Source organism: Motacilla alba, chromosome 9 (assembly GCF_015832195.1).
Source record: "Motacilla alba alba isolate MOTALB_02 chromosome 9, Motacilla_alba_V1.0_pri, whole genome shotgun sequence".
In the NCBI taxonomy this organism is placed as follows: domain Eukaryota; kingdom Metazoa; phylum Chordata; class Aves; order Passeriformes; family Motacillidae; genus Motacilla; species Motacilla alba.
Genome location: NC_052024.1, coordinates 23747647 through 23773035, shown reverse-complemented (window position 1 = coordinate 23773035; position 25389 = coordinate 23747647). Strand labels below are relative to the sequence as shown.

Here is a 25389-nt window from a genome sequence, read left to right as displayed (position 1 = left end):
CCAGCCAGTTTTTGTGGATAATGCAGCAATATTAATAATTATTATTATTTCCCAAGGATTTCTGTGCCCCCCGAGTTTCACTGGAGCAGTAGCTACAACTTACCCCGAGCGAGTTTGTAAACTTGACACGTTTGCAGCTACTAAGTTTCCTCTCCCCGTATTTGATCCAGATGCAGAATTCCTCTAAATGCTTCCAGCCCCGGGAGCAGCTCTCCTGCCAGACTTGGGTGACACGCAGAGCTGAGGAAACATTTATAGTTAAAAGTGGCAAAAAGTCTTGAGTTTTAATCTGCAGCTATCCTGGAGTTCTGAAGCGACTCTGCCAGGGTTTCCTTTGCCTCGCAATCCTTTGCATTGCTCGTTATCCGACTGTTCTGTGCAGAAATCGGGATTTCTTCCAGCCTGTCCCACTCCCAAAGCAGAAATTCACAACTTAGGGGGAAGGAGGAGGGGATGAGCTCTGTCCAGGGAGTGCTGAAACAGCCAGGGATAATTCCACTTCCAGCGGAGAAAGGATCAACTTCTCTCACAAACCCCTTTCCTCCCAGCTTATTCTTCTTCCCAGATCCTAAAATTCCAGGGTAGCTACGTGATTTTTTCCCCCCTTAAAATAAAAGTTCCCTCTTGGCACGGCTGATTTGTGGATTCATTTTTGTCCTTTTAATATTGTAAATATTTTTCTATTTGCTATCCTAAACTCAGGTGAAAAGATAATTTCCTACTCCAAAATTCAGGCTATTTCTAATATATATAACAAATAAATATGGATACAACACCCAAACCCAGTGATCAGCATTCCCAGAGGCAATTCCCAAATTGCCTCTTGTTCGTACCCCGAGATTCCCGAACACATTTCCCCTTTCCCCACCAGGGAATCAACGGCATCGCCTCAAAATGCAAATTTTGGGAGAAAAGGCATCGCCCAAAGCGGCTCCGGGCGCGCCCCGAGCTCCGCGGCTGCCACCCCGTGGAGATTCGGGAATATTTCAGATTCCCGTTCCGGTGAATACAGGGACAGGATTGAAGCAGGGGAAGAGAATTTCCCTGTTAAAAATTCCCCCCGAAGCCCCAAATCCACCAAAAAAAGGGAAAAAGCTGGAGCAGCACCAGCTGAAGGGAATGTTCTGGAATTATGTTGTACCCAGGCACTTTTTGGCATTAAATAGGAAGCTTTGGGGTACTTCTTTAGAAAAACAGAAGTTGCCACAAACAGCTGTTCCCTTACCCCAACAAGAAAGGTTTGCAAAACACTTTGTTCCATTTTCTGTGGAACATCCCTCCCAAAGGTGTTCGGGGGTGAAAATTCAGATTTACTGGTTAGAATGTTCCTTAGAACATTGCAACCTCCATAAAAAGGGTTGCATTTCCCTCCTCCATGGATTCCCTGTTTCCCATGAAAACAGCCCTGCTTCAGTCAGTGCATACACAGAGGTAATTAAGTAAAACTGAAATAAAATTGTTATTTTTTTAAACATTTACAGCAAAGTAACCCCATGGTTCCAGCCTGCACACATTTAACAGGTAAGAACCTCGACCCAGAGCCTTTAAAAGTCACTTTCTTCAAATAATCTCTGTGCTTCAATGCTGAAAAACGTGAATATTCTATAAAGAAACAGGCAGAGCAGCAGAGTTGCAAGTTTTAATGTTTATTTCCCCAAGACAGCCTAGCCTGCACTCTACTTGGATAAATTCACAAGCTAGTTTTCTGCTGCTTCTAGTTTTAAACTTTTAACCATGTTTCTGATGACAAGGAATGCTGCAAAAATACTCTAGTCCAACAAAGAGTTATGATCACAAAATAATCTTTATCCATTCTACAGTGTTTCAGAATTACCAGCTGATTTGAAAACACAAGGTAGGTATAGATGCTAATGGTGGCTAACCCGGGATGTTTTATTATAGCAAACTGTTGTTCATGCAACACTTGTGCTCAAAGGGGAAGGCACAGCATTTCCTACAATGAGCCACCTTATCAAGAGTTCAGTTTGTACAAATTTGTAACGTCACCTTGAATTTAGTGTGCGCCACCTCAACACTGAGGCATTCCTCCAATTATAAAAACACTTGCATCCTTTTTCTGCAAGTTTTAAAAATACAAAGTGTTTGGTTTTTTGTTTTTTTCTCTCTAAAGTGGCTCAAAATAGATTGTTCATGGCTGCCTACATCTAAGATAAAAAGAGTCTAAAACAATTGGATTAGGCATATTAAAGGTGTTCAAACCATGACTTGATTTGTACATCTATTCACACCTCTTTTTTCGCTCTTTATTCAGCAGTACATATGCACCAAATTTCATTTTTAGACGTTTCCATATCATTTTCATAGAAAACAAAGTTTGAAAACAAGTAACATTGAAACACAGCACGGTATCCTACCACAACAGAAACATTTTGGTTACAGGACTCAACGAAATCTAAAAATGAACTATGCTGGAGATTACCACATGCAAAGGTCTTCATGTTATCTTTGAAAATGAAAAGGATGAGGTTTTATTACCACATTTTACTGCTTTCTACTATTATGGCAACTTGTGTACTGCAACACAGTCTAGTTTGAAGGGAAATGGATGATTTTTTTTTTTGTTTGTTTTTCCATGCAAAAATCTACAAATTAGTTTTGATGATATGGAAAAGCTTTTCATAACATCAAACATTCATCTGGTGCAAATGCACAGGGAAGCCTTCCTGAAATTCTGACTTTACAAACAACTAAGAAGCCGTAACAGGAAAAAGAAATTAAAAACAACTGAAAGAAAAAAAAAAAAAAGAGAAGAGGGGAAAAAAATTAAAATAAAACAAAACAAAAAAAACCAAAAAAAAGAGGAAAACACAGGCTGCAGGAGTAAACCAGAGTCTGCTGCTAAACCGGTCTTGGTGTGTCCAGTGTAAGTCAACACTTGTGAACTCATTGGATGATTTTAGGTTTCTCAGCCCCTGGAGGCGACTCAAGCTCGCACGCTCACAGACACATCACAGGCACGCTCCTCTCGCACGGCCCCGGCTGGGCAGCGGGGCCGGCGCCGGGGCCGCGGCTGCAGACACGCACTGCACGCTGCTGCAGACACGCACTGCACGCTGCTGCAGACACACACTCCACGCTGCTGCAGACACGCACTGCACGCTGCTGCAGACACACACTCCACGCTGCTGCAGACACGCACTGCACGCTGCTGCAGACACGCTGCTGCAGACACACACTCCACGCTGCTGCAGACACGCACTGCACGCTGCTGCAGACACGCTGCTGCAGACACACACTCCACGCTGCTGCAGACACGCACTGCACGCTGCCATTCACACGGGGCTGCAGAGCAAGGCCTGGCTCCTCTCCCTGCGCTGTGGGCATCCTGCTCTCTGATGCTTACGAGGCTGATGATGAGAGTACTGCGGCCCCCCGCCGCTCCGGGAGGGCGGTGTTCCTTCTCAGGCACTGAAGATCTGTGACCTGTAGCCCTTTTTTCTTTGAACAATCTAAAGAAGCATTCAGTGTGAAGTTTGTCGTTACATTTTGCCACTCATTCTCACTCGCACCCACTCGCCATCTTGACTTCATTTGGGCTTTTCTGTGATTCCAAATGAAATCTTCACATTTACTTTCCCGATTTAATGCAGCAGCGGATCCCACGAGCCAAGATTGATGGATCAAACCTTTTTTTTTTTTTTATTCAGTGCTGCATTGTACCTAAACTTCCAAAATACCACTCTAAAACTGGAACCCTTCTGCTGGCACGTTGGCAGATGAATTGAAACCGAACGTTCCGCCTTGGATCGCTTCTGGAACGAGGCTTGGATCTTCATCAATCTGGAACGCAACGGGGACACGGTGAGCGGGGACACCACACAGCCTCCCCACACAGCAGCTGCCCCATCCCAAAAGCAGCTCTCTCTTCACCTCCTGCCATCCCTCCCCTCATCCAGCGACAGCACTAAAATGAAGTGATTTAAACCCAAATGTTTTGGCTTGCATTTGGCAGGGAGTGCTGCGTGGCACCCCAAACCCTCTCGCTGACACAATTGTCTCTCCTGGAAAACCTTCTGGCAGTCTCAGAAACTGTCCCAGCTCTCAGGAGACCAGCACCAATAAGCCAAGGCAGGACTAAGCCCAAACTGACGTTGGATTAAATTCCAAGTCCAGCTGTAAATGCCAAGGTTGAGTTGCAACACAAGACTTGGCTCTTACTGCTCACATCAAGTGAAATCCAGCACAAAATGTAACCTTCCGAGAGACAACAGGCCACGGATGCAGCTGAACCCCAGTATTTCTGCAGTGCTGGAGCCAGCAGGAAACCCTCCCTGCATGGCACAGACTGCCAGGGCTGTCCTTCCCCTCTCTGCAATCAACTTCCTGCCTGGAAGTGCTCACAAACCAGCCCTGCCTTTGATTTCAGTTCCGTGCCTGACATGGGAACGACGTTCCCGATCAGCACGTTCCACCCTGGAGTCATTCAGATATTCCAGCTGCTTTGTTTCTGGAGCAGCAGCCTCAGCCCTGGAGTCAGCAGGGAGCTTATCAAATGGGAAATGTCAAGCTGAGAGTTCAGGGAACTATTCACAGCCTGGGATTTTAATCCCTAGAGATGAGGCTTAAATTAGGCATCAGATCTTCTTTAGATGCGTCCTCAGCAGCAATGGCAGGAGCTGCAGGGGGTTCACACGAGGGCTCAAACTGTTCCCTGAGCCCAGCCCGGGGCTGCTGCCTTTCTCCTGCAGATTTGTACATGAAAACAATGAGCCCACGGCAGGGAACTGCACACTCACATCATCTGAGGAGAAGAACTGGTCAATGATCTCATAAGCCAGTTTGTAGATGTCTTCATTTTCATGGTTTTGTAGCTGTTCAATTTTCTCCAGGCCTGCAACCGACACACAAGAGATCTCAGAACGCCAAATCCAGACACAAAGAAATTAAAAGATGCATTGGGAACAGAGTTATGAATGATCTGGTTATGAATAAAATGCTGTTAAACCCACCTGGCACGTTTATATGTATTTTATACATATAAACACAGAAGCTCAGTACATAGGTTTGGTATTTTAAGGGTTATTCTACTCCATGTTAACAAATCCCACAGTTTTTACCCGTGCCCAAGTTCAATATCACTGTTCTTTCATCCCTGGAAAGTTTCAGTCAACTTAAACCACAAAGAATATGGAGAAAGTCTCAAATGCACCAGGAAATTAAAGTTATTACATTTTCACAACCACTGTATGTAGAACTACTTTTTCCAAGTTCACCTGGACATGACTCGTGCATGATCAAGGTAAGCACATCACCCCCACTCTGACTAATTCAGTTTCTGTTAATTAGACTAATTTGTCTAATGTGCAGACTGTTACAAAGTTAGCACCTAATGAACTTTACTGCCATCATCCTGCTCCTCCACATTTCATTTGATCATGAACTTAGGAAAAGCTGTGGATATTCACCTGATAGGCACAGAAAGGGTGCTTTGAAACAGGTTTGCTTAAAAGATCTGTGCCAACAACAAACCCAACAGAAGCAGGATGCCAAAGCAGCAATCCCTGGAAAAGTTATTTAAAATCTTGCAGCTCCTACCTCCACACTCTTCTATAAGATTGGCTATGGTTTCTGCTTCCTCTTCAGCCATTTTTAATATATTACTTAGTCCATCCAGAACCACTTGCACAACTTGTGCATCTTTTACTGTCAGCAAATTGCAAAAGGGAGGAATTACATTTTGTTGAATCAAGTAAGCCACCTGAGGGGGGAAAGCCAAGAGTTACAGCAGGAACGTGGCAGCAGCACGGGCAAGCACATCCCAGCCAGCCCCAGCACCCAAAGCACCCACCCAGCCCAGAGCTCTCTGCAGTGGCCACCCCAGGACCCCTTTCTGGGAAACATTTGGGTATTAACAAACAGATTTGAGATTTACAACACTCAAGGAGCAAATATTGTGAATTTTTCAGTGTAGATAAGGAGTTTCAGCCTCACCTCTGAAGAGTGACAGCACCACCCCAACCCTGCTACAAATCTCTTACTCTGGGCTTACGAGGGGTTGTGTGTCCTGCTCATGGGTTACTGACCCTTTAATGATCACACGCCGATGGTGTGGGGGAAAAGGTAAAAGGAAATGTGGAATGCTTGAGAATCCCATCAGAGCCTGACTGAAATCACTCATCCCAACAAACCCCAGGGATGCTCCTGACCTCAGGTCACCCCAAAACAAGGGGAGGTCACTCTTAAATCCCATGAGAAGGGAAAGTACTGAACAGAGAAGGAACAGAGACACCCGTAACCCCAGCACCTCCCCAGAGAGGCAATGGAAGTTTTCCCAGAGCTGCACTCACCTGGTCTTTTCTCCCACTGATTGTTAAGTTGCTTATTGCCCAAGCAGCTTCTTTCTGAGTCCCAAAATCCCCCTGGAAGCACAACCAGAGACAGGAGGAGTCATCGCAGGGTTTGTGTCAGGCAGGATTCCCACCAAAGCTGCATTGGTTACAGAGCCCTCTGCAAGGTGCCACCGCAGCCTTTAGTGGGAGGTAACAAATCCATCCTGTCCTGTTCCTCCCCGTGCTCATCCCTTCCCCACAACTGCCAGGGAAGGGAAGCTGTTTACATCAAGGCAGACAAGAGCTGCAGCCCTGCACTCTGCCAGCCCTTATCAGCAGCTGTCACACCCTGCAGGGCAGCTGAGCCCAGGGCGAGCTGTGATAAAGCCCTGCACAGGCTGCAGCTGGGCTGCTGCAGCACTCAGGCTGGGATTGCAGGGAAAAGTCTCCAATTGTTTCTCACAGATCAATAAATTGGCAATTAACAGAGCCATTTGTGACCAGCCCTGGGTTATTTGTCTTTTCCCTTAAATAACTCCCGCCTGCTTTTGCTGTCCTTCTGCCACAGCAGATCCTGGGGAGCACAGAGTGGTTTGGGAAGTCACTTTTCAAAAGACACCAGGAGCTGGAAAGGAATGCAGGGTTTGAAGCCCACCACCAAGGCTTGGGATCTGACCTTATCTAGAAGATGGATTATCATTGGAACAAGGTTTGCATCTATTACTGCCTGAACTTGCTGCTGGTTTCCTGCAGTGATGTTAGACAGGAACCACACTGCTTCCTGCAAAATAAAACACCGGGAATTAATGCACAGGAGGATTCTGCATCACTCATGTCCACTGCCACTGGCCACTTGAACAGCACCCAGCATCCCATCAGCTCGATTGTGCAGAGCTGAATTCTTGCTGAGACAAACCAAGGGGACAATCTCACCTCAGGAGGCTCCACAAGACTCCTCAGCCTTTCACTGTTACCAGCTTCAACCAAATACTTCCAATTAAAAGGAGAAATTATTTGGAGACAGAAAATGCCAAATGAGCATTTCTGATTGCTTCCAGCACTGCCATCAGCAGGTCTCAGCTGATGCCTGACAATTCCTGTATTCCAGACAAGACAGATCTTTACCTCCTTCCTAATGGCTCCTCTTAGCTCCAGGAAAATGCAGCACTATGAATTAAACACTTGGTTTTTAACAATACTCTGAAGTTTATGACTCTTTGTGCTCATTCTGTCCACGAGCCCAGGACTCTGCTCCCCAAGAACAGGTCTCTCCCCCACAGCCCCTCCCTCACCTCCCTTTCCGAGTGGGAATCCAAACTTTAATCAACAAGTAACACTTTTAAATAGAATTTTAAGTATATTCAGAGTACCAACCTTTTAAAATCCTCCAGCAGACAGATTTCTCCCTTCCTAGCAATCCTCCACCATTCAATTCCCTTCTCAGCCTCCCTGAATGAGAACTTTACAGCTGAGGATTTCAAAACAAGCTTCAGCAGGGTTCAGCCTCCCTCACTGACTCTCTGAGATCAGATCACAGGATCACTGGTGACCCTGGAGACATCTGGGCTGCCTGGGGCTCTCCTGGTGGGCTCTTCTGGGGCTTTAATCACAGGCTGTGTTGCAGAGGGGCCCCGAGGTGCCCAACACGCCTCAGATGCACTCCTGGCTCAGCACTGCCATCAGTGCCCCCACGAGAGCCCCCACACACCCACACACACCCCACACAGCCCCCCAGCCCTGCCTCAATCCCCTCTCACACACACTCCATCCAAACACAGCCAACCATCTCCGTGTCATCACTTCTGAGAGAGTCAGGGTCACTCACGAGGGTGACATTGTGTGTGCTGAGCACTCCTACACAAGTCAACAGCCAGATTGACAAGAGAAAGCTTTGATTCCAACAAACATTGACATTCCTGTCAAGCACGAGTCTGCAGCTCCTAGGAGACTTCCCTGTGATATTAATTTCCAGATAAAAACCAGTATTTGCTGAAATTTGCCACAAGCTGGTGGAAGGAGTCGATTATTCACCTCTTTGTGGCACTACACAACGTGGAACCCCAGCTCAGCCAGATATAAAAGTTCTCCATCAGGTACAATCCCTGGTGTTGCTCACCTTATTAATTTTTTCTTTGGGATGTGTCAGAAGTGCTGGGAAATGTGAGAGAGCTTCACAGTTGAGAACCACCTGTGTCTGCTCATCGGTGCCAGTGACGATGTTCCCCACGGCTCTCAGTGCAGCCGTCTGAAAACAAAACATTTCCTTTCAAAACAAACTCCTCGGCAAAGAAAGGGTTCTATGCAAATGCCCCAGCACACAGGGAAAAAATATTTCTTACATTTCGACGTGAGCTGTAAAAAGGAAGCATTTTGGGCAGTAGCACAGTTTGGGGTCGCTCGCTCTGCGTGCTCCAAACTCACCTGGACTTTGACCTCCTGGTGGCTGAGCAGAGGAACCAAGTGAGGGACAATTCCAGAGTCTATCACCATCTGGATCTGCTCGTTGCCAGCATCCGTGAGATAGGAGAGGGCCCAGACTGTATCTACCAATATCTGCAGGACACAAAGCAGCACAGACACAGCTCCAGAATGAGGCACGTGGATGGACACGCTGACAGCTAATTGCAATTAATATCTGAGCGCATTCACGTGCAGAGCAGCGGGTTCAAGCAGCAGCAAATGTGAACATTCCAACTACAGCTGGCAAAAATATTGAGCGAGTGTTGTTTCAGCTGGCAGCTCTTGACTGGCTCACCAATACAGGAATTTCCAAAATCCTAATAAACTTCATTTCACCTCCTCAGAGACAAGAAATGAAGTCACATAATTACTACAGGAATTGTAAAGTTTATACAGACATATTTTTTGCAGAGCACTGTTGCCATTAACTCAGCTACAGCTTCTTTTGGAAGCAAAGAATTAATCTTAAATTCTGATTTATGTTCAGACAAAAAGCTGACTCATTCCATAATTTCAACGAAGTTTTGCTCATTTACTTCACTCTTAAGTAACGATTTCATATTTGACACCTCAGAAGTTACAGCTAACCCTGCCACTTGACATGTGCAGCACACACTGCTTTTTATTCCATTCACAGATTTTAATTACAAATTATAGTGCCAGGCAAAAAATTCCTGTATTTCTCTGTGAATGAACGCTCACAGAAATAAAAATAGAAAGCGGTTGCAGTTACAAGTGCAGGGAAAGTACATGCAAATAAACACTTGCAAAGACAGAAATACCAGGGACAAAACATCACTATTTAAAAATAACACCAGTGTTTTAAAAGAAGCAGTTAATAGACATCCCCAGAAGCTTCTCCTAACCAAAGGGAACATCACAGATTTTCATTTTATTTTACATTTCAGCTCAAAAACCACAGCAGAAGCTGGAAGGGGCTTCAAGAGGGGTCACTCACATTTACATCCGTGTGGTGAATTAAAACGCAGAGCGCTGGCAGGATCTGAGGGGGAGAGAAACACCTGAGGGTTATTCTGGGAGCAGGCAAAGCCCAGCTGGAGCCCAGCCCCTGCAGAGCCCTGCCATCACCTCCTGGATGGTCTCCATCGGTGGAGGGGGGTCTTTGTGGCGGCACAGGTTCACCATCACCCAGGTGACGTTCCTGAGGAAGGTGATGGGGATGGAGGGGCTGATGAAGGACAGCAGGGGCTTCACTACTCCAAGGCTAATGACATAATCTCTACACTGGGGTCCGTCACCTGCGGGACACAAGCAGGGGTGTTGGAAAGAAAACATCCCATCGTTTACAGAGTTTAACAGAAAACATCCCATCGTTTACAGAGTTTAACAGAAAACATCCCATCGTTTACAGAGTTTAACAGAAAACATCCATCCCATCGTTTACAGATTTATGGTGGTGGGTAAGGGAAAGGGGTGGCAGACAACACCAGACCACCAAGAACAGCGAGAGCCAAACATATTCCTGAAAACTCCCAGACACAATTTCCAAACAATAATAAAACATCCCCAGAGGCTGGAGGTGGCAGGAGTAACAATAATTAATAAAACACCCCCAGAGGGTGATGGTGGCAGGAGTAACAATAATTAATAAAACACCCCCAGAATTTGGAGGTGGCAGGAGTAACAATAATTAATAAAACACCCCCAGAATTTGGTGATGGCAGGAGTAACAATAATTAATAAAACACCCCCAGAGGGTGATGGTGGCAGGAGTAACAATAATTAATAAAACACCCCCAGAGGGTGATGGTGGCAGGAGTAACAATAATTAATAAAACACCCCCAGAATTTGGAGGTGGCAGGAGTAACAATAATTAATAAAACACCCCCAGAATTTGGTGATGGCAGGAGTAACAATAATTAATAAAACACCCCCAGAATGTGATGGTGGCAGGAGTAACAATAATTAATAAAATACCCCCAGAATTTGGAGGTGGCAGGAGTAACAATAATTAATAAAACACCCCCAGAATTTGGTGATGGCAGGAGTAACAATAATTAATAAAACATCCCCAGAATGTGATGGTGGCAGGAGTAACAATAATTAATAAAACATCCCCAGAGGGTGAAGGTGGCAGGAGTAACAATAATTAATAAAACATCCCCAGAATGTGATGGTGGCAGGAGTAACAATAATTAATAAAACATCCCCAGAGGGTGAAGGTGGCAGGAGTAACAATAATTAATAAAACACCCCCAGAATTTGGAGGTGGCAGGAGTAACAATAATTAATAAAACACCCCCAGAGGGTGATGGTGGCAGGAGTAACAATAATTAATAAAACATCCCCAGAGGGTGACAGTGGCAGGAGTAACAATAATTAATAAAACACCCCCAGAGGGTGATGGTGGCAGGAGTAACAATAATTAATAAAACACCCCCAGAGGGTGATGGTGGCAGGAGTAACAATAATTAATAAAACACCCCCAGAATTTGGAGGTGGCAGGAGTAACAATAATTAATAAAACACCCCCAGAGGGTGATGGTGGCAGGAGTAACAATAATTAATAAAACACCCCCAGAATTTGGAGGTGGCAGGAGTAACAATAATTAATAAAACACCCCCAGAGGGAGGTGCTGGCAGGAGGAGACCCACCTATGATATTTCCTAGAGCCCACACTGCTTGCTCACAAACATTTTGATGAGGTGAATGCAGCAGTCTCAGGAAGAGCGGCACAGCATCTGAAAGGCACAAGCATAACCCAGGGAAATGGTTAAAAATGCATCTCCAAAGAGCAAATGATGCACAGAATTAACCCTCACGTGAGACTTTTCTCCTGTTAGGAACTGGCCAAAGCTTCGCTAATTTCCCAGGCGATACTCAAATAAAACACTGCAATGATCCTTCCTCTGCTGCACTTGAGAGCATTAAACCCCTGACATTTCATCTGTTTGCAGGTCTCAAGTTTACTGAAGCTTGTCAGGATCCAAATTTAGTTCCATTGACTGAATTCAGAAATTCTCTGCTAAGTTATGCAGCAGCCCCAAGCGCAAAGGAACAACAGAGACCAAACTCGGGCACTCCAATGGAGCAACTGCAGAATAAGCAGGGATGGAGGGGGAATGTAGGAAGAGGGCAGGAAAGAAATCCACATGTACAGGATTGATTCTGTTTTATTCTCCCCCAGCACTTGGTGCTTGCTTACACAACAGCCCAGTCTGTAAGGAACCCATTTATTTCATGAATTTCAAGAGAAATTTCAAATTTTTAGTTCAATTTTTTGCTTAATGTAAAATGTGTTTACTAGAGAAACAACTAATCAGCAGGATTCGGATTTCCTGCTAAATAAAGGTATTTACAGTGCCTGTATGCAAGGAGAAAAAATATCTCCAGCAAGCAGATTAACAATTTCTCATGGAGAAATTACAAAAAAGCATCATTTAAATGGAAATAAATCATAATTTCATATATCACAGCTATTAAATTGACTAACAGAGTGCAACACAGACCTATAGAAACCACTGGAAAAGTGCTCAATCCACTGGTAAATTAGATTTAAAGTGTCCTAGATCAGGGATGGGATAGATTATCTATTAATTACATTTCCCAAAGAAAACTCAGGTTGCAGCTGGGAAAGGAAGAGGATGGAGAAAAAGATAAAAGTATTACCAAAGGTACATCCTGTGAGAGTGAAAATCAAATTATATCAAAGTTCACAGGCTCTTAACACCAAGTTTGCAGAAACAGAAGCAACTGATCTTGCAGACAACGTAAATTTTGTGTATTTTTTTCTTAAACTTTAGGAAGAACTCATTTCACTGTATCTTTGATTCTTCAAGAAGCTCTGGTTTGTTCACTCAGTTAAAAACCCTGCCCCACTTCGTTCTGATTTAGCAACAGAAGCTCTGCTTCAGGACCTGCTTGGAGTCCAGAACAAAGTCTGCTCTGCCTGGTAGTTCAGATTCCAACAACAATTCCTTCCCACGTTTCAGATGCCCCAAAATAGGAAGGACAGGTTTTGTAATTCATCTTGGTTTTGGCAGAGTTCAGTGTCAGGCACCCCCGGTCCGTGAATATTCTTCCCTCTTCACCACAGGGAGCTTTTCAGAGGGGTTCTTTGGTTTTATTCCCAGTTTTTGGGTGAGGTTTTTTTCAAGTTTGAAAGCTGGAAGCCAGCAGATACCAACTCTGCTAAGATATGTTGAGTTTCCAGCTGTTGCTCAGCATTAGGAAACCCAAGTGGGTTTAACCCCTGAGGAAATGAAGGCAAAACCAGGTGTGTGAGGTAAACACCTGGCAGCAGCTCCTTCAGGGAGGACTGACAGCCTGATCCCACCCTGATCCCAACCAAACCCCAGGGTGGATGAAGCAGATGCCCCTGCAGGACTCACTGGATTGAACTACAGCCTGGGTTTGCTCCGAGGTTCCAGAGGCAATGTTTGTCAGAGCCCACGCAGCCTCAAACTGTAAGGAAGGACTGCAGACAAAGAAAAACCACAGTGGTTATCACCCAGCTCAGGGGCACACCAGCTGAACAGCAGGAACCGGGGCAGCGTGTGAGTCTGGGCAGCACTCACTTGTCATCTCTTTCAAGACAGTGCACTAAGATAGGTAATATTCCTGATTTTATTAGGTCGTCAATGGGTGGATTGCGGTCACTGGACAGCAGCTTCCTGCAAAAATGGACAAAAAACCAAATCACTGACAAATCCCGCCTGGAAAAGAGCAGGGAATCGTTAAATCCAGCTTCCCCTCAAACAGGGATAGTGCTGCCACTGGAGCAGCTCAGTAAAGGCTCCCTGTGGTTGAGTTTGGGAATCTCCAGTGGAGCCCCAACAACCCAACTGCTCCTGGCAAGGCTGCTGGGCTGGGAATTCCTTCCCAAGGGCTTCTCTCCTCCTCCCACAGACCCACAGGATTTGTTTCCTCCTCTTTAAGTGAAAATAATCCCCCAAAGTGAAATTACTGAGCCACTGGAAAAGCAAAGCCATTACATCCATGGGTCACCTCATTCCGTGCTTTCTCCCCTCTGGAAGTTTATCACCAGCCAGGAAAATAAAAGATAAGAGTTGTTCAGTTCCAACCCCTCCAGCTTCTTCCTTCTGCACCCAGCAAAGGAGACACTCAGCTCTGTCTGCACTTAGAGCCAAGGATTTTACAGTCCTTTAAAGTTTGTATTTTACTCTGGGAGAAGCATCAAGCTTGCACCAAAATAAATGCAGGTATTTATGTGTAAAGGAAATCCACACTACTGAAAAGGTCTGTGTGTTCCTTAAAGTTCTGTGTTTCTTTAAAGTTCGATTTTCCTTTTAAAAATCTCTTAATTAATACAATTTCAGTTAAGCTAGAACACATTTTCTGACATTAAGAGCGTGACAAAATAAGAATAAAATCAGGATATTTGAGCAAAGCGTGTTCTTACCTTGCTGCCTGCACAGCACTTAACTGAATACCCTGGTTGTCACTTGAAGCATTCTAAAATAAGAGAAAATAGATTTTACACCCATCTGGCATCATGCCATGAAGAATATTCCAAGAATGTAATAGTTCTTACCTGTACTATTGCCTCCAATGAAGTGTTTTGCTAGAAAACAGAGACAAGAAGCAGTCAGAAATTCCAGATGTCTCTTAAGGATGCAAAAAGAAGAAATTACTTCAAGTTTATTCTTACCACTCTGAAGTCCCCATCCACATCAGAATCCTCACAGATATCTTCATGGGGAACATTCCTTCTCTTTAGGAGATGCTCATCTCGTTTGTTCTGAAAGAAAAAATGGTGGAATGCCTTTAAAACCTCGATTTAGGGGATGGATGTGGGGGGGTTAACAAAGGAAGAGAAGCTTCTGTTTTAAACAATCACAAACACACCATCACTGACACTTAAATTTCCCAAAAACAGTTGGGAAGGACTGCCCAGAGAAGCACATTTGGGGAATTCTTCCTTAAAAATCCTGCACCCAGCTTGTGCTGGAAGCTTGATGTGCACACATCCATCAACATTCCAGTTTATTTGTCATCATTTCCAACAAGACACGGGAATTCCCAGAGGTTTTCTGTTCAGCTCAGAAGAAAAAGAATTCCAGTTGTGATTCCTTTTTTCCAACAATTCCAGTTTTACCTTCACACTCTTCCACACTTGATTGTAAGGCAGTAATTTTCTGCCTGCAGATGAGCAGGAACAGCTGATTTTCAAAGGAAAAACCAAATCTTTAAAAACCTCTTGAGGTGCCAGAATGATTCCCTTAATTAGGTTACAAATAAACTCCTGGTTTTCAGGACAAAAGCTGTGGAACTCCCATAACTTCAGAACTTTGGAGTCTTCAATGAAAACTCTTACATTTCATCAGAGGAACAACCAAGTCAAATCCCACTTGGTGAGAATAATTTTATAAAATAAAAGGATAAAATCTCCGGCTCATCTCACCTTTCTCAACTCCACGACAACTTCATTTCTTTGTCTTCTCATAGTCTGGAAAGAATAAAGATAAAAAACAATTATAATCTGAATTTAGATCAATTAAAAAAGTTCCTGTACAACTATTTCAGTTCATGCACTTTTAACAAAACTTTTACACACAGGGTTTAACTTTCATTATAAAAGTAGAAATCCTACAGGAAATGGAAATAACTACAATATTTCTGTTATTTCATAGTAAAACATTCTCCTAAGTCTTCAAGTTGAGGAAAAAAGCAATTAGGAATAAAATCATATTTTTCAAAGGGCAAAATGGAAAGGAAAGCATGAAACAACACCATAAGCACTAAAAGGACCATGGCAATCTAACAGTAAAATGACTTTACAAAGAAGCTCAGATTAAGAGACCTGCAAGCAAAGCTGAGTTCCAGAGCTATTATTTATAAATTAGAACCTTTGACATTCTAAGAGCAGTATTTTTTGTCATTTTCTCTACAGCTGCCATTGACAGTACTCGGGGTAAAACATCAATTGTAAATACACATAAATTGGTTTATTGCTGCTTGTGCTAGTGCAGTGAAAACAGAAATAAATCAGTCGGGAATGATTTTATTCTACACCTTGAACTCCGCAGAGAATGAGAACAGCAAAATTCCAAACAACTCCATTTTTATTGTGACAAGCCCAGGGAAAGCTGGAAGTCCCCAAGCACAGGACAGAAGGAAAAGGAACCTCCTGAACAGCAAGATCTGAAGATAAGCCTTAAAACCTCACTTTCAAAGCATTTTTCTTCATTATTCTTCTTATTATTAAAAAGAAGGTGCAGTTGATCAAATCAAATTTCAGTTGAGCACGGCACTGCACTCCCCGAAGAAAAAGGTTAAGGAGAGGAACAAGTGGCAAAGCAGGGATGGTTCCCTGCTGCTTGGGGGCAGAACTTTACAGGGGCTGAGGGGAAAACCCAACCTCCCCCATGACAGCTTCCTGCTCTGGAAAAGGCAAAGCGCCAGGGGCAGCTGCAGCAACCCGGGAGAGCCTCAACAGAGGAGCTGAGGCTTTTTTGTTGTTGTTGTAATATTTGTTCTGGTCCCACTCAATTGTCTCTGTGGCAGCAGCAGCTTTGCTGCGAGCAGCAGCGTCACCCCTGGGGTCTGGGAAGAGCCACCCCTCTCCCGGGCAGCCTTTGGGTGGGAATGCTGATTTTGCTGGCCTGTGCTTCGGGAAGGTGTTAAAGGCCTGCGATCCTCAGGGATGTGGGAACATGCCACAGCCTGGGATCCCCCAGCAATGCCCAACCCCCAGGACAGTGGCTGCAGCTCTGAAGAGCAGAGGGAAGGCAGGAACCACTGCGGGGATGTTTCTCTGAGCTCCAGGAGAAGCTGATCCACTGCTGGATCCCTCCCAGCACTTCCAGGCTTTGCAAAGATGCTGCAGCTTCCCGCCTGGCTCGGGTACTCCGGGTTCTCTCCAAACTCCACTGATCTGGCACGTCCAAGATAAAATAATGTGAGGAGAGCCTCAGATAATCAGATTGCAGAACTGTACCACGCCCCTGATGATCTCACGGGGCTTTAACACCTTCCCAAAGCACAGGCCAGCAAAATCAGCATTCCCACCCAAAAGCCGCCTGGGAGAGGGGTGGCTCTTCCCAGACCCCAGGGGTGACACTGCTGCTCAGAGCAAAGCTGCTGCTCACCAAGAGAGAACTGAGAGGGACCAGAACAAATACCACAACAAGAAAATCCTCAGATGTGTCATTTAGAAAATTCTTTACTCAAAAAACTATCTGCAGGTGATCAGACTTTAAAGGATTCTCTGCTGGGACAGGAAGAAAGTTCTCCCTCCTGCCACAAGCTGACAGGCCTTGCCTGAATTCCTGCCTGCACACCTTGGAATCACAAAAGCCTTCACATGAAAGACAAGCCACCAGTGAAGTCACTCTGAAGCACGATTTACCAAAGCCTGGCTCCACTAAAATCACTCTCTGTGTAAACAGAGTCTGTTGACAGAATAGTTACAGGGCAACCTGGCACTGCTCATCCTCTGAGGAGCAGGAAAAGCTCAACAAATGAGAACTGAAGTCAGCTCTGCCTCGGGATTTCCCAATGCCACCACCCCAGCTAGAGATGGAAGAGTCTGGAGAGAGCAAAATGCCAAGCAGAGCCAGGATGGACTCGTGCAGCCTTTTGGAGAGCAGCTGAAAGGGCAGAGACGAGGGATGGGGGTGCCCTGGCACGTGGGGAGTTACTCCTGCTCTGGGGGAGAGCTGAGCTATCTGAATCAGCTCCCAGCTCACACCAGCACAGGAAACCACTCTGACCAGAAAGGGCTTTACAGCAGAGCCCAGAGAGGCCAGGGAAGGGCTCCAGTTGAAAAGCATGCCCCACTCTGTCAGGAATTCACGTGGCTCTCTCAGGCACTGGGTCCTGTTTGTCATTTGCTACATCAAAAATCAAATGATCCGATCTATTTCTGTCGGCCTGCCACGGCCACCCCTCCATCCTCCTTTTTTCAATTATATTTAGCTTCAGATTTATCATAAGGGCTATTTCTGACCATTAGTCATGACTGAGCCCTTCAGCTTATCACTAAAATCTCCTGGTGGTGATGCCTGCAGGATCCTGGGACATTCTGGGGGTTTTCAAGCAGCTGGGATGCACCAGCCCTTCCTGAACACACCTGGAATGGGATCCTGGAATGGGATCCCTTCCCCGAAGGGGTCAGGAACTCAGCCTGTGCTCACTTCTGCCTGGGGTGGGGTTTTTTTGCTGTTCTAAAATGTTCCCCTCCGTTTCTAGGCTTCCACCAGGGAGGTCTGACAGCGCAGGAGTAACTGTAGAACTCCGGCTGCTGCTCTCATCCCAGGGAATGCTCTCCAAGGGCACATTGTTTCTGCTGGGGAACTGCAAAGTCAACAGTTATTGTAAATAAAAAATGAGCTGGTTGTGCCATCCTTCCTTCCTTCCTTCCCAGGAAGTTGCTACCAGCACCAGTGAGGTCTGGGACTCCAAATAAAAACAAAACACACCCCACAGGGAACAGACTAGTGAAAACAGACTCTTTTTCCTCAGTTACAGCCAGTGATGCAGGCCCTCCCCCATCCATTATTCCCCTCCTATACAAATCCTATCTCAATTCCAAAGTGGAGCAGTGAAATCTGCTCTAGGGACCACTGATAAAAATGCTTTGGGATCATAAAGCCAACCCAAGATGCCCCCAGAAGTCACAGAGCACCTTCAGAATGAAAATGGGAGCCTGAGTTCCAGATGAAAAAATAAAAATCAATATGGCATCACGTGTGCCACCAGGCCCATTTTTCCTGGAGATGCTGTGCATGGCAGAGAAAATGCCTTAAACAAATATCTCAGTATCGTTTGAAAGTGACAAGATGGATGAGCTTCACCACAGAACTCCAAGTCAGCTTAAAGGAACCTATTTTTATCTCACTGAGTGAAATTCCTGCTCTCCTTCAGTTCTTCCATATTTAATCCCAAGCAGACTATTTTGTGTGGGATACAGGAAGGGCTGAAAAGCTCCAAAGTACCTGCAATATTCAATATATCTCACACCACCACCTTTCCTTCACTCCCCTAGAGCTTCCTTGGTGTTCTCAAAAAATATTGGCATTTTTGAAGTCCAGTGAATGATGCTGGCAACTCTTAAAATCCTGACATTACTGATCTTCAAGCATCTTGATGCAATGGCTGCTCCAAAATTAGTTTTGAAGTGCTCTGCATCACAGAATTATCATCATTTCCCTTCATGCATCTCTCAATTGCAGAGCAGAAATCTCGATTTAACACCTCTCCTGTGCTGGCCCTGTTCAAGCAATCCTTAATCTCCTGCCCAGCAACACAGGTGAGGCAGGGGAGAAAAGATTCAGCAGATTCTTCCAGGATTTCCAGAGAAATAAAATGCAGGAAATATTTTTTATTTCATTTTAAAAAAAACCTCTAAATGTCAGTCAGATTGCAACGCTGCAGCAGGCAACAATCACCAAGAGAAAATGAAATGTTCAATCACCAGATGAAAGAAAATGAAGCAAATAAAACACCCCAAAGCTCTGCAAACCTCCCCAAATCAAGACCCCTAAATGCAGGGCTAAAGAGGTGTTATTTAAACTCTATTTGTCCATAAAACTCTAGCCCGGCCACAATGATCAGTTTGGACTTATCTGGCCTTTGCATAGTGAAGATCTGGTATTTAATTCCAAGATCTGTGGTGTCACCATTAACAGCAAAGGTTGGATGTGTCAGCACAGCCATCCCCACAAAAACCAGTAAAAACCAGCTCAACCTTTCTCATCCAAGGGGAACAACAAAGCCCAAGGAAAACCTGTTCCTCACTGAAGACAAGATGAAAAAAGTCACCTTGCCCCACTCCCTAATGGATCACTATTTGCATAATTTCATTTCAGAGACCAGATAAGCCCTTCTCCAAGTCAGACTCTGGGCTGGAGGTTAAAACCTGTGGCCACTTCTGCACTTTTGAAGGCTCCTCTTTGTGCTGAACCAATTCTATTTTCCCCCCACAGCTCTAAAATCTTGAAGACCCTAAAAAAAACCATTGCAAGCACTAACCAGGAATCTTCAATCCCCCCAGAGGTGCTGCCTCAGCTCCAAATTACTACCACAAACTTTATTACACCTTTGTATTCCTTTGGGCAGGAGCAGAAAGCAGGGACAGGACAAGGAATCTCCCTGGATTCCCAGTGTCACCAGCAATCTGTCACCTCCAAACGCACGGCAGCAATTATTCACAACGTGCCCGTGCAGGAAATGTTTGCCCAAGACTTCAGCATACGAAGGAATTTTGTCAAACATCTTATGTAAAACAGGTGCTCCTGTTGGGGTTTGTTTTCTTTTTCCCCCCTCTTTTTTCCTGGCCAGAATTTGTGTTTTTAGAAGCGTATTGAGGGAAAGAAATCAAACAATTAGAGTATCCAAAAAGGTGAATAATGTTTGGGGCTTTAGGGGATAAAAAGTAGGAAATTCCCTGATTTTGGTCAGAAATACAAGAACTTCCTGTGAATATGTAAAACCTGGAAGGGAAGGACAATGTGACAGGAACTGTAACTGTCAATGGACTGATGTGAGCACATGGAATTAAGAGATAACATTTTTAGGAAGTTTGCAATTCACAACATGGCAACCTTTCACAACCTCTAGAAACCTCTCCATTTGGCACTCACCAAAATTAGGGTGATTTCTCATTTCTCTAGGGGTAAACTGTCATGGAAAATGTTAAAAAAAATGATGGCTTTGTAAAAACAACCCAGGGCCAACGAGAATTTCAGCGCAGATAAAAAAGGGGGAGGAGTGAAGGAGATAAAGATCAAATGTTGGCTTCCTCTGCCAAATAAATACACAACTTTCTGCCCAAGCAGCCCTGCAAGCTGGATTTTGGAGCTGGGCTGGGAGTGGGCAGCAGCAATTCCCCCAGCCTGACGGCCAGGGTGATGTGTAAGCAGTTAATGAGCAGCAGGGACAGCCAGAAGCCTGAGCTATTGTATGAAAAATAGCCCTGCACCGCGGTTATTTTAGGGAGCAGGCATGTGCTCCAGGATTTGCTGGATAAATGTCACTCTCTAAAATTTAACACGGCCCGGCAGTGGGTTTGGGCTGTGGAAAAAGGCATTTCAGTGCTGCAGCAAATTAAAAAAAAGAACGACTGAAGAGCCTGCCTGCCTTCTGACACACTCCCACGTGCTGCTACCTGCGTGTCCATCTTGAACCTTCCCTACTTCTGCCCTCTTCCCTCACAACGCTGCACCAAAGCACCTGAATTCCACCTGTGCCCACTCCCGAATCCCATTTTTCACTGCACTGGCACATTCTGCGTGCAGTCCTAAAGATGCCTTCCTATAATTCGGTGGTAACAAAATTTATATTCAAACAAATTAGTATCGAAGGCAAGGGCTTACCTCAGAACCCTGCTAGCAAACAGAGCAATTAATTATTCCCACTCCCAATATTTTTTTGCCAAAAGTTTGGACGTAACTGAGTAATAAACTGTTTTATCAATCTAACTGGACAGGTTAAAAAGCCAGGTGTTACAGACTTCTGGGAAACTTGGCTGACGTTTAAATTAATACAGGGAACATAAAGGAGTTTTTACTTTTGAAACATTGTAATGTATTCATATATAACACTGGAATATCACGGAAAACACAAGGGACGATTTGAGGCCCGTAAAAAGCAGCCATGAGAACACCAAAAATTATTGTCCAGAACCCTGAACAGACAATTTTTAGCTCCGACCAGCACTCCTGGCCGAGTGTTTAAAGGCGAGGATTGATACCTAGTTTAAAATTTGACTATTTCCTAAGGAAACCCCAAGTTAATTATGTATCCTGCTGTGTTTAGGAAGCACCTTCGCAGCTCAAATAATTGAACCACCAAAAAGTTCAGGGGCTCTGCACTACAGACCAGAACGGCTTCTCAACTATCTGAGAAAGCAGAAATATAAAGAAAAAAAAAAGAGAGAGAGAAAAAGTATATTTTAAAATAAAATACTCTTGCTATGAAAGTTCGGGCGTTATTTATTCCACCGGGTATCCTGGAGACACGCAGCAGAACACCCAACCGGGCCCTAATCCTGACTCAGGCTTTTAGGGGCCGCTCGGAGCGATTGTTCCCGCAGCAATTCCGGCGGGCCCACGCCGCAGCGGGGCCGCTGGGGCAGGGCCGGCCCGAGCCCGGGAGGAGCCGCGGCCGCCGCCGGGCCCGAGGGGCCGCGGAGCCCCGGAGCGAGCCGGCCGCTGCCCCTCGCCGGGAGCCCCCGGGCCCGGCCGCTGCCCCTCGCCGGGAGCCCCCGGGCCCGGCCGCTGCCCCTCGCCGGGAGCCCCCGGGCCCGGCCGCTGCCCCTCGCCGGGAGCCCCCGGGCCCGGCCGCGCCCGGCCCGCAGCGCGGCCTCGGCGGCTCCTTCCTCCCTCCCTCCCTCCTCCCTCCCCGCCCGGCAGCGCCGCTCCCGCCTCCCCGCGGCTCAGGCCGGGCCCCGCCGCGCTCACCTCCAGGTCGCGGCCTTTGTTCTTGAAGTTCTTGAGGCGCTGGTTGTCCAGCTTCTCGTTGTCGGCCATGGCGGGGGCGGCCAGGGAGGAGCGCGGCCCCTCCGCCTCCGCCCGGGCCCGAGCGCGCCGGGGGCCCGGCGGGCCCGCTCTCGGCCTCGGCGAGCCGGAAAGGGCCGGGGCGAGGGGGAGCCGCTGCGGGGCGGGGTGGCGGGGCCCGGAGCGGGGCCGGGCGCGGTGCGCAGGGAGCGGGGCCCGGCGCGGGCGGTTCGGAGCGGGCCCGGGCCGGTGCCGGTGCCGCCGAGCGGGGGAAGGGACGGGGCGAGCGAGGCAGGCGGGGAGGGAGGGGAGGGGGGGAGCGGGGCCAGCCTCGCTCTGGGCGCCGCCGCCCATTGGCTGCGCCGCGCGCGCCCCGCGGCCAATGGCGGCGGGGAGGGAGAGGGCGGGAGCGGTGACGCAGCGCGCGCGCGGGCGGGGAAGGAGGGGCCGCCTCAGCGCCGCCGCCATCTTGGGCGCTGCGGGCTGAGGGGAGGGGCGGCGGGACGGGAGCTCCCCGCGCCTGCGCTGCTGCCGGCACGGCCGGGAACGGACCGAAGTTAATGTTTTAATCCTTCCCCCTAACTGCGCTTTGCCTTCGTTCCCCTCGTGGAGCCGACAGTTAGCAGTTTAATCCTTCCGCTTGCTACGCTTGGCGTTCACTCCCCTCATGGAGCCGATAGTTGGCACTTGAATCGCTCTCCCCAGTACACGTTACAATCAGTCCCCTCATAGAGCCCAAAGTTAATAGTTTAATCCTTCTCCTCGCTAAAGTTTGCGTTGCCTCTATCATGGAGTCAAAAATTAAGTTTAATCCTTCCCCTCATTACACTTTGCATCATGGAGCTGAAAATTACGCTTCATCTTTCCTCTCACTACGCTTTGCATTCGCTAAGAGTAATCCCCCTTCCTCCCAATCTCCCAGAATTTTTTAGTGAAAGAAGAAAAAAAAACCAAAACAAACAAGCTGCTACAGAAACTTTAAAATTTTTAATGAAAAAAGATAAAGAGTATTGAAAGCAATAGAGAGATACACTTGCAGAGCAGAGGGGATGGTAATTTTGTTTCTACGTCTGAAATTTTACCCGGAAAATAATGGCCTTTGTGCCGTTACTAGGAGAATTCTCTAGGGTATGTAAATAAATAAATAAATAAATAAATAAATAAATAAATAAATAAATAAATAAATAAATACTGCACGGATCCTGCTGTAATCTCTACTCATTTTTAAATGATTGGAAATGAACTCTGTGAAGTCTTCACTGTTGATAGCTCTCATTATCATTTTCCATGATACTCGCTGAGAAAAGTCAAAGTTATGACAGGAGATGCTTTTCCCAAGTGTGAAAATGAAGTCACCAAGTTCCCCCAGAGACTGAGGAAAGAGAACTTGGTTTATTTCCTGGGGAAAACACAATGATTTTTCAGACTGTTTGTGTTTTATCTCTGGACATTTCCCAGAGAATGAGGCTTGGCTCTAGACGGTTCTCCAAAAAAACCCCAAAAGTGACAGGAGCTGAGTCACCGCAGCCCCATCTGTGGCACAAATGTAGCAGCGATGTCACTGCAATAAAAAAAGAGGAAGGTAAATTAGTCGGGGCTAATTAGTGCCGCTGGTATTCCATACAGGCATGGCTTGTCTCACAGCATCCAAAGCTTTTCTCCAGACCTGCTGTGGGACAGCAGCCCTTTCACATCCCAGTCTAGATGGACAAAAACGACCTTTTCTAAATACAGCTATTTACTTTTTAAAATGTAATGCGGATTTTCCATGTAGTAATGTTGTAGAAGACTACATAGAGATAATTTTTTTAAAAAATAGTATCTTTAGTTAGTGCTTTGTGTCATTTACAGGCTGAGAGAGTTAGGATTGTTCAGCCTAGGGAAGAGAAGGCTCTGGGGAGATCCTGGAGCCCCTTCCAGAGCCTAAAGGGGCTCCAGGAGAGCTGGAGAGAGACTTTGGACAAAGGATGGAGGGACAGGACACAGGGAATGGCTTTGAACTGAAAGGAGATAGGTTTAGATTAGATATTAGGCAGAAATCCTAATGAATAATGAAACTGGGCTCTGGTACTGCATGTCCCATTCCTGCCCAGTGCTCAGAACTAGTCAGAATATGATGCTAAAAAATACCCCTGTGTAAGACCCAGCCTGGAATTTATGAAAGGAAAGAAAACCCTTTTATTCCATCAGTTCCCTTTTCATCACCACCTTTTCCACGTTTTGTTTCCCCAGACATGCTCATCCCACCGCTTGCTGTGGTCTGGGAAGGATGGAATGGGAAAGGCAGCACACCCTGGCCTGACTCAGTGCCCCAAGCAGTGCCAGTGACCTCGCAGGGAAATCATCCCTCTGCTGCCCTTCCCTCTGTGCTCCTGGAAAGAGACTGACCTGAGCAGCAACCCCGTTCCTGGATGAGTAACCACCTGAAAATAACAGAATCACCCTGGAGAGTCTTCCTCCAAATCCAGCCCTGCCCAAAAATCACCTTGCTGCACCACTTTTCTGCTTTTACTATGTATATATTAGTAAAAAATACGTAAACTTGAATATTTAATATTGGTATTTACTAATATTTATAAGTAAAAATATGTAAAAAATGTAAAATTTATTTCCTAACACCCCATTTCCTTTCTGTGTAACTCCATATAATAACATCCAGAACATGCTTTGCTCTTGCTGAGTTATGAAGGAAGACAATCCTTCCGTGGTCTTTTGATCTGGTATCATCCAAAGCATAATTCATATTGTGATTTCACTGTAGGCATAATCAGAGATGAATCAAGCGCATTTTGTGTAGCTGTAATCTAATTAAGCTGCTTGGCTCTCAGAGGAACTATTGCCACGTTATTTCTGTTTGATTTTACCTCAGGTCCGCAGTGCAAAAACCCTCAGAAGACCAATTTTGAAGGATACACCGGTTTCCCTCTGGATCCTCCATCCTGTGTCACTGGGCTTTCTTTAAAAAAAAAACAAACCCAAATTTGATTCTGAATGAGGTTTTTACTAAATCAGTTTTTTTATTAATCAGATTTTTTACAGTTCTTTTACTGTAGGTGCCCACAACAAGATAAATTATGCATAAAACACAAATTTTCGTGGTATGATGCTGTTCAGACTTCATGGGATGCTACAGAACAAAGCTCTGCTTCTTTGATTTTTTTTTGCATCTTTTTTAGCTTGGAAAATAATAATGCAAATATAAAGGTGGGAATTAGG

General features: G+C 45.8%; 1 protein-coding gene and 1 non-coding gene across 2 annotated transcripts; both read right to left on the bottom strand.

Annotated features, from left to right (window-relative positions):
* Positions 1-3633: 3633 nt before the first annotated feature.
* KPNA4 (karyopherin subunit alpha 4) lies at positions 3634-22471 on the bottom strand. The gene is made up of 17 exons (XM_038145946.1): positions 22138-22471; positions 15138-15182; positions 14385-14474; positions 14268-14297; positions 14136-14188; positions 13291-13386; positions 13105-13190; positions 11368-11454; positions 9840-10009; positions 9709-9753; positions 8712-8843; positions 8407-8535; positions 6967-7071; positions 6309-6380; positions 5557-5719; positions 4758-4852; positions 3634-3801 (listed from the first exon to the last, which is right to left on the bottom strand). The coding sequence occupies exons 1-17, from the start codon at positions 22204-22206 to the stop codon at positions 3703-3705; spliced, it is 1566 nt and encodes a 521-aa protein (XP_038001874.1). The 5' UTR covers positions 22207-22471; the 3' UTR covers positions 3634-3702.
* Positions 7812-8095, bottom strand: LOC119704824. The gene has a single exon (XR_005258046.1).
* Positions 22472-25389: the final 2918 nt, after the last annotated feature.

Bases quoted from the DNA above. Each gene is read 5' to 3' on its own strand.
- KPNA4 (XM_038145946.1), bottom strand. From the start codon at position 22,206: ATGGCCGACAACGAGAAGCTGGACAACCAGCGCCTCAAGAACTTCAAG. The intron at 15,183-22,137 runs GTGAGCGCGGCG...TATTCTTTCCAG, and splicing joins ACAAAGGCCGCGACCTGGAG to ACTATGAGAAGACAAAGAAA. The intron at 8,536-8,711 runs GTGAGTTTGGAG...TTTTGTTTTCAG, and splicing joins ACCAGGAGGTCAAAGTCCAG to ACGGCTGCACTGAGAGCCGT.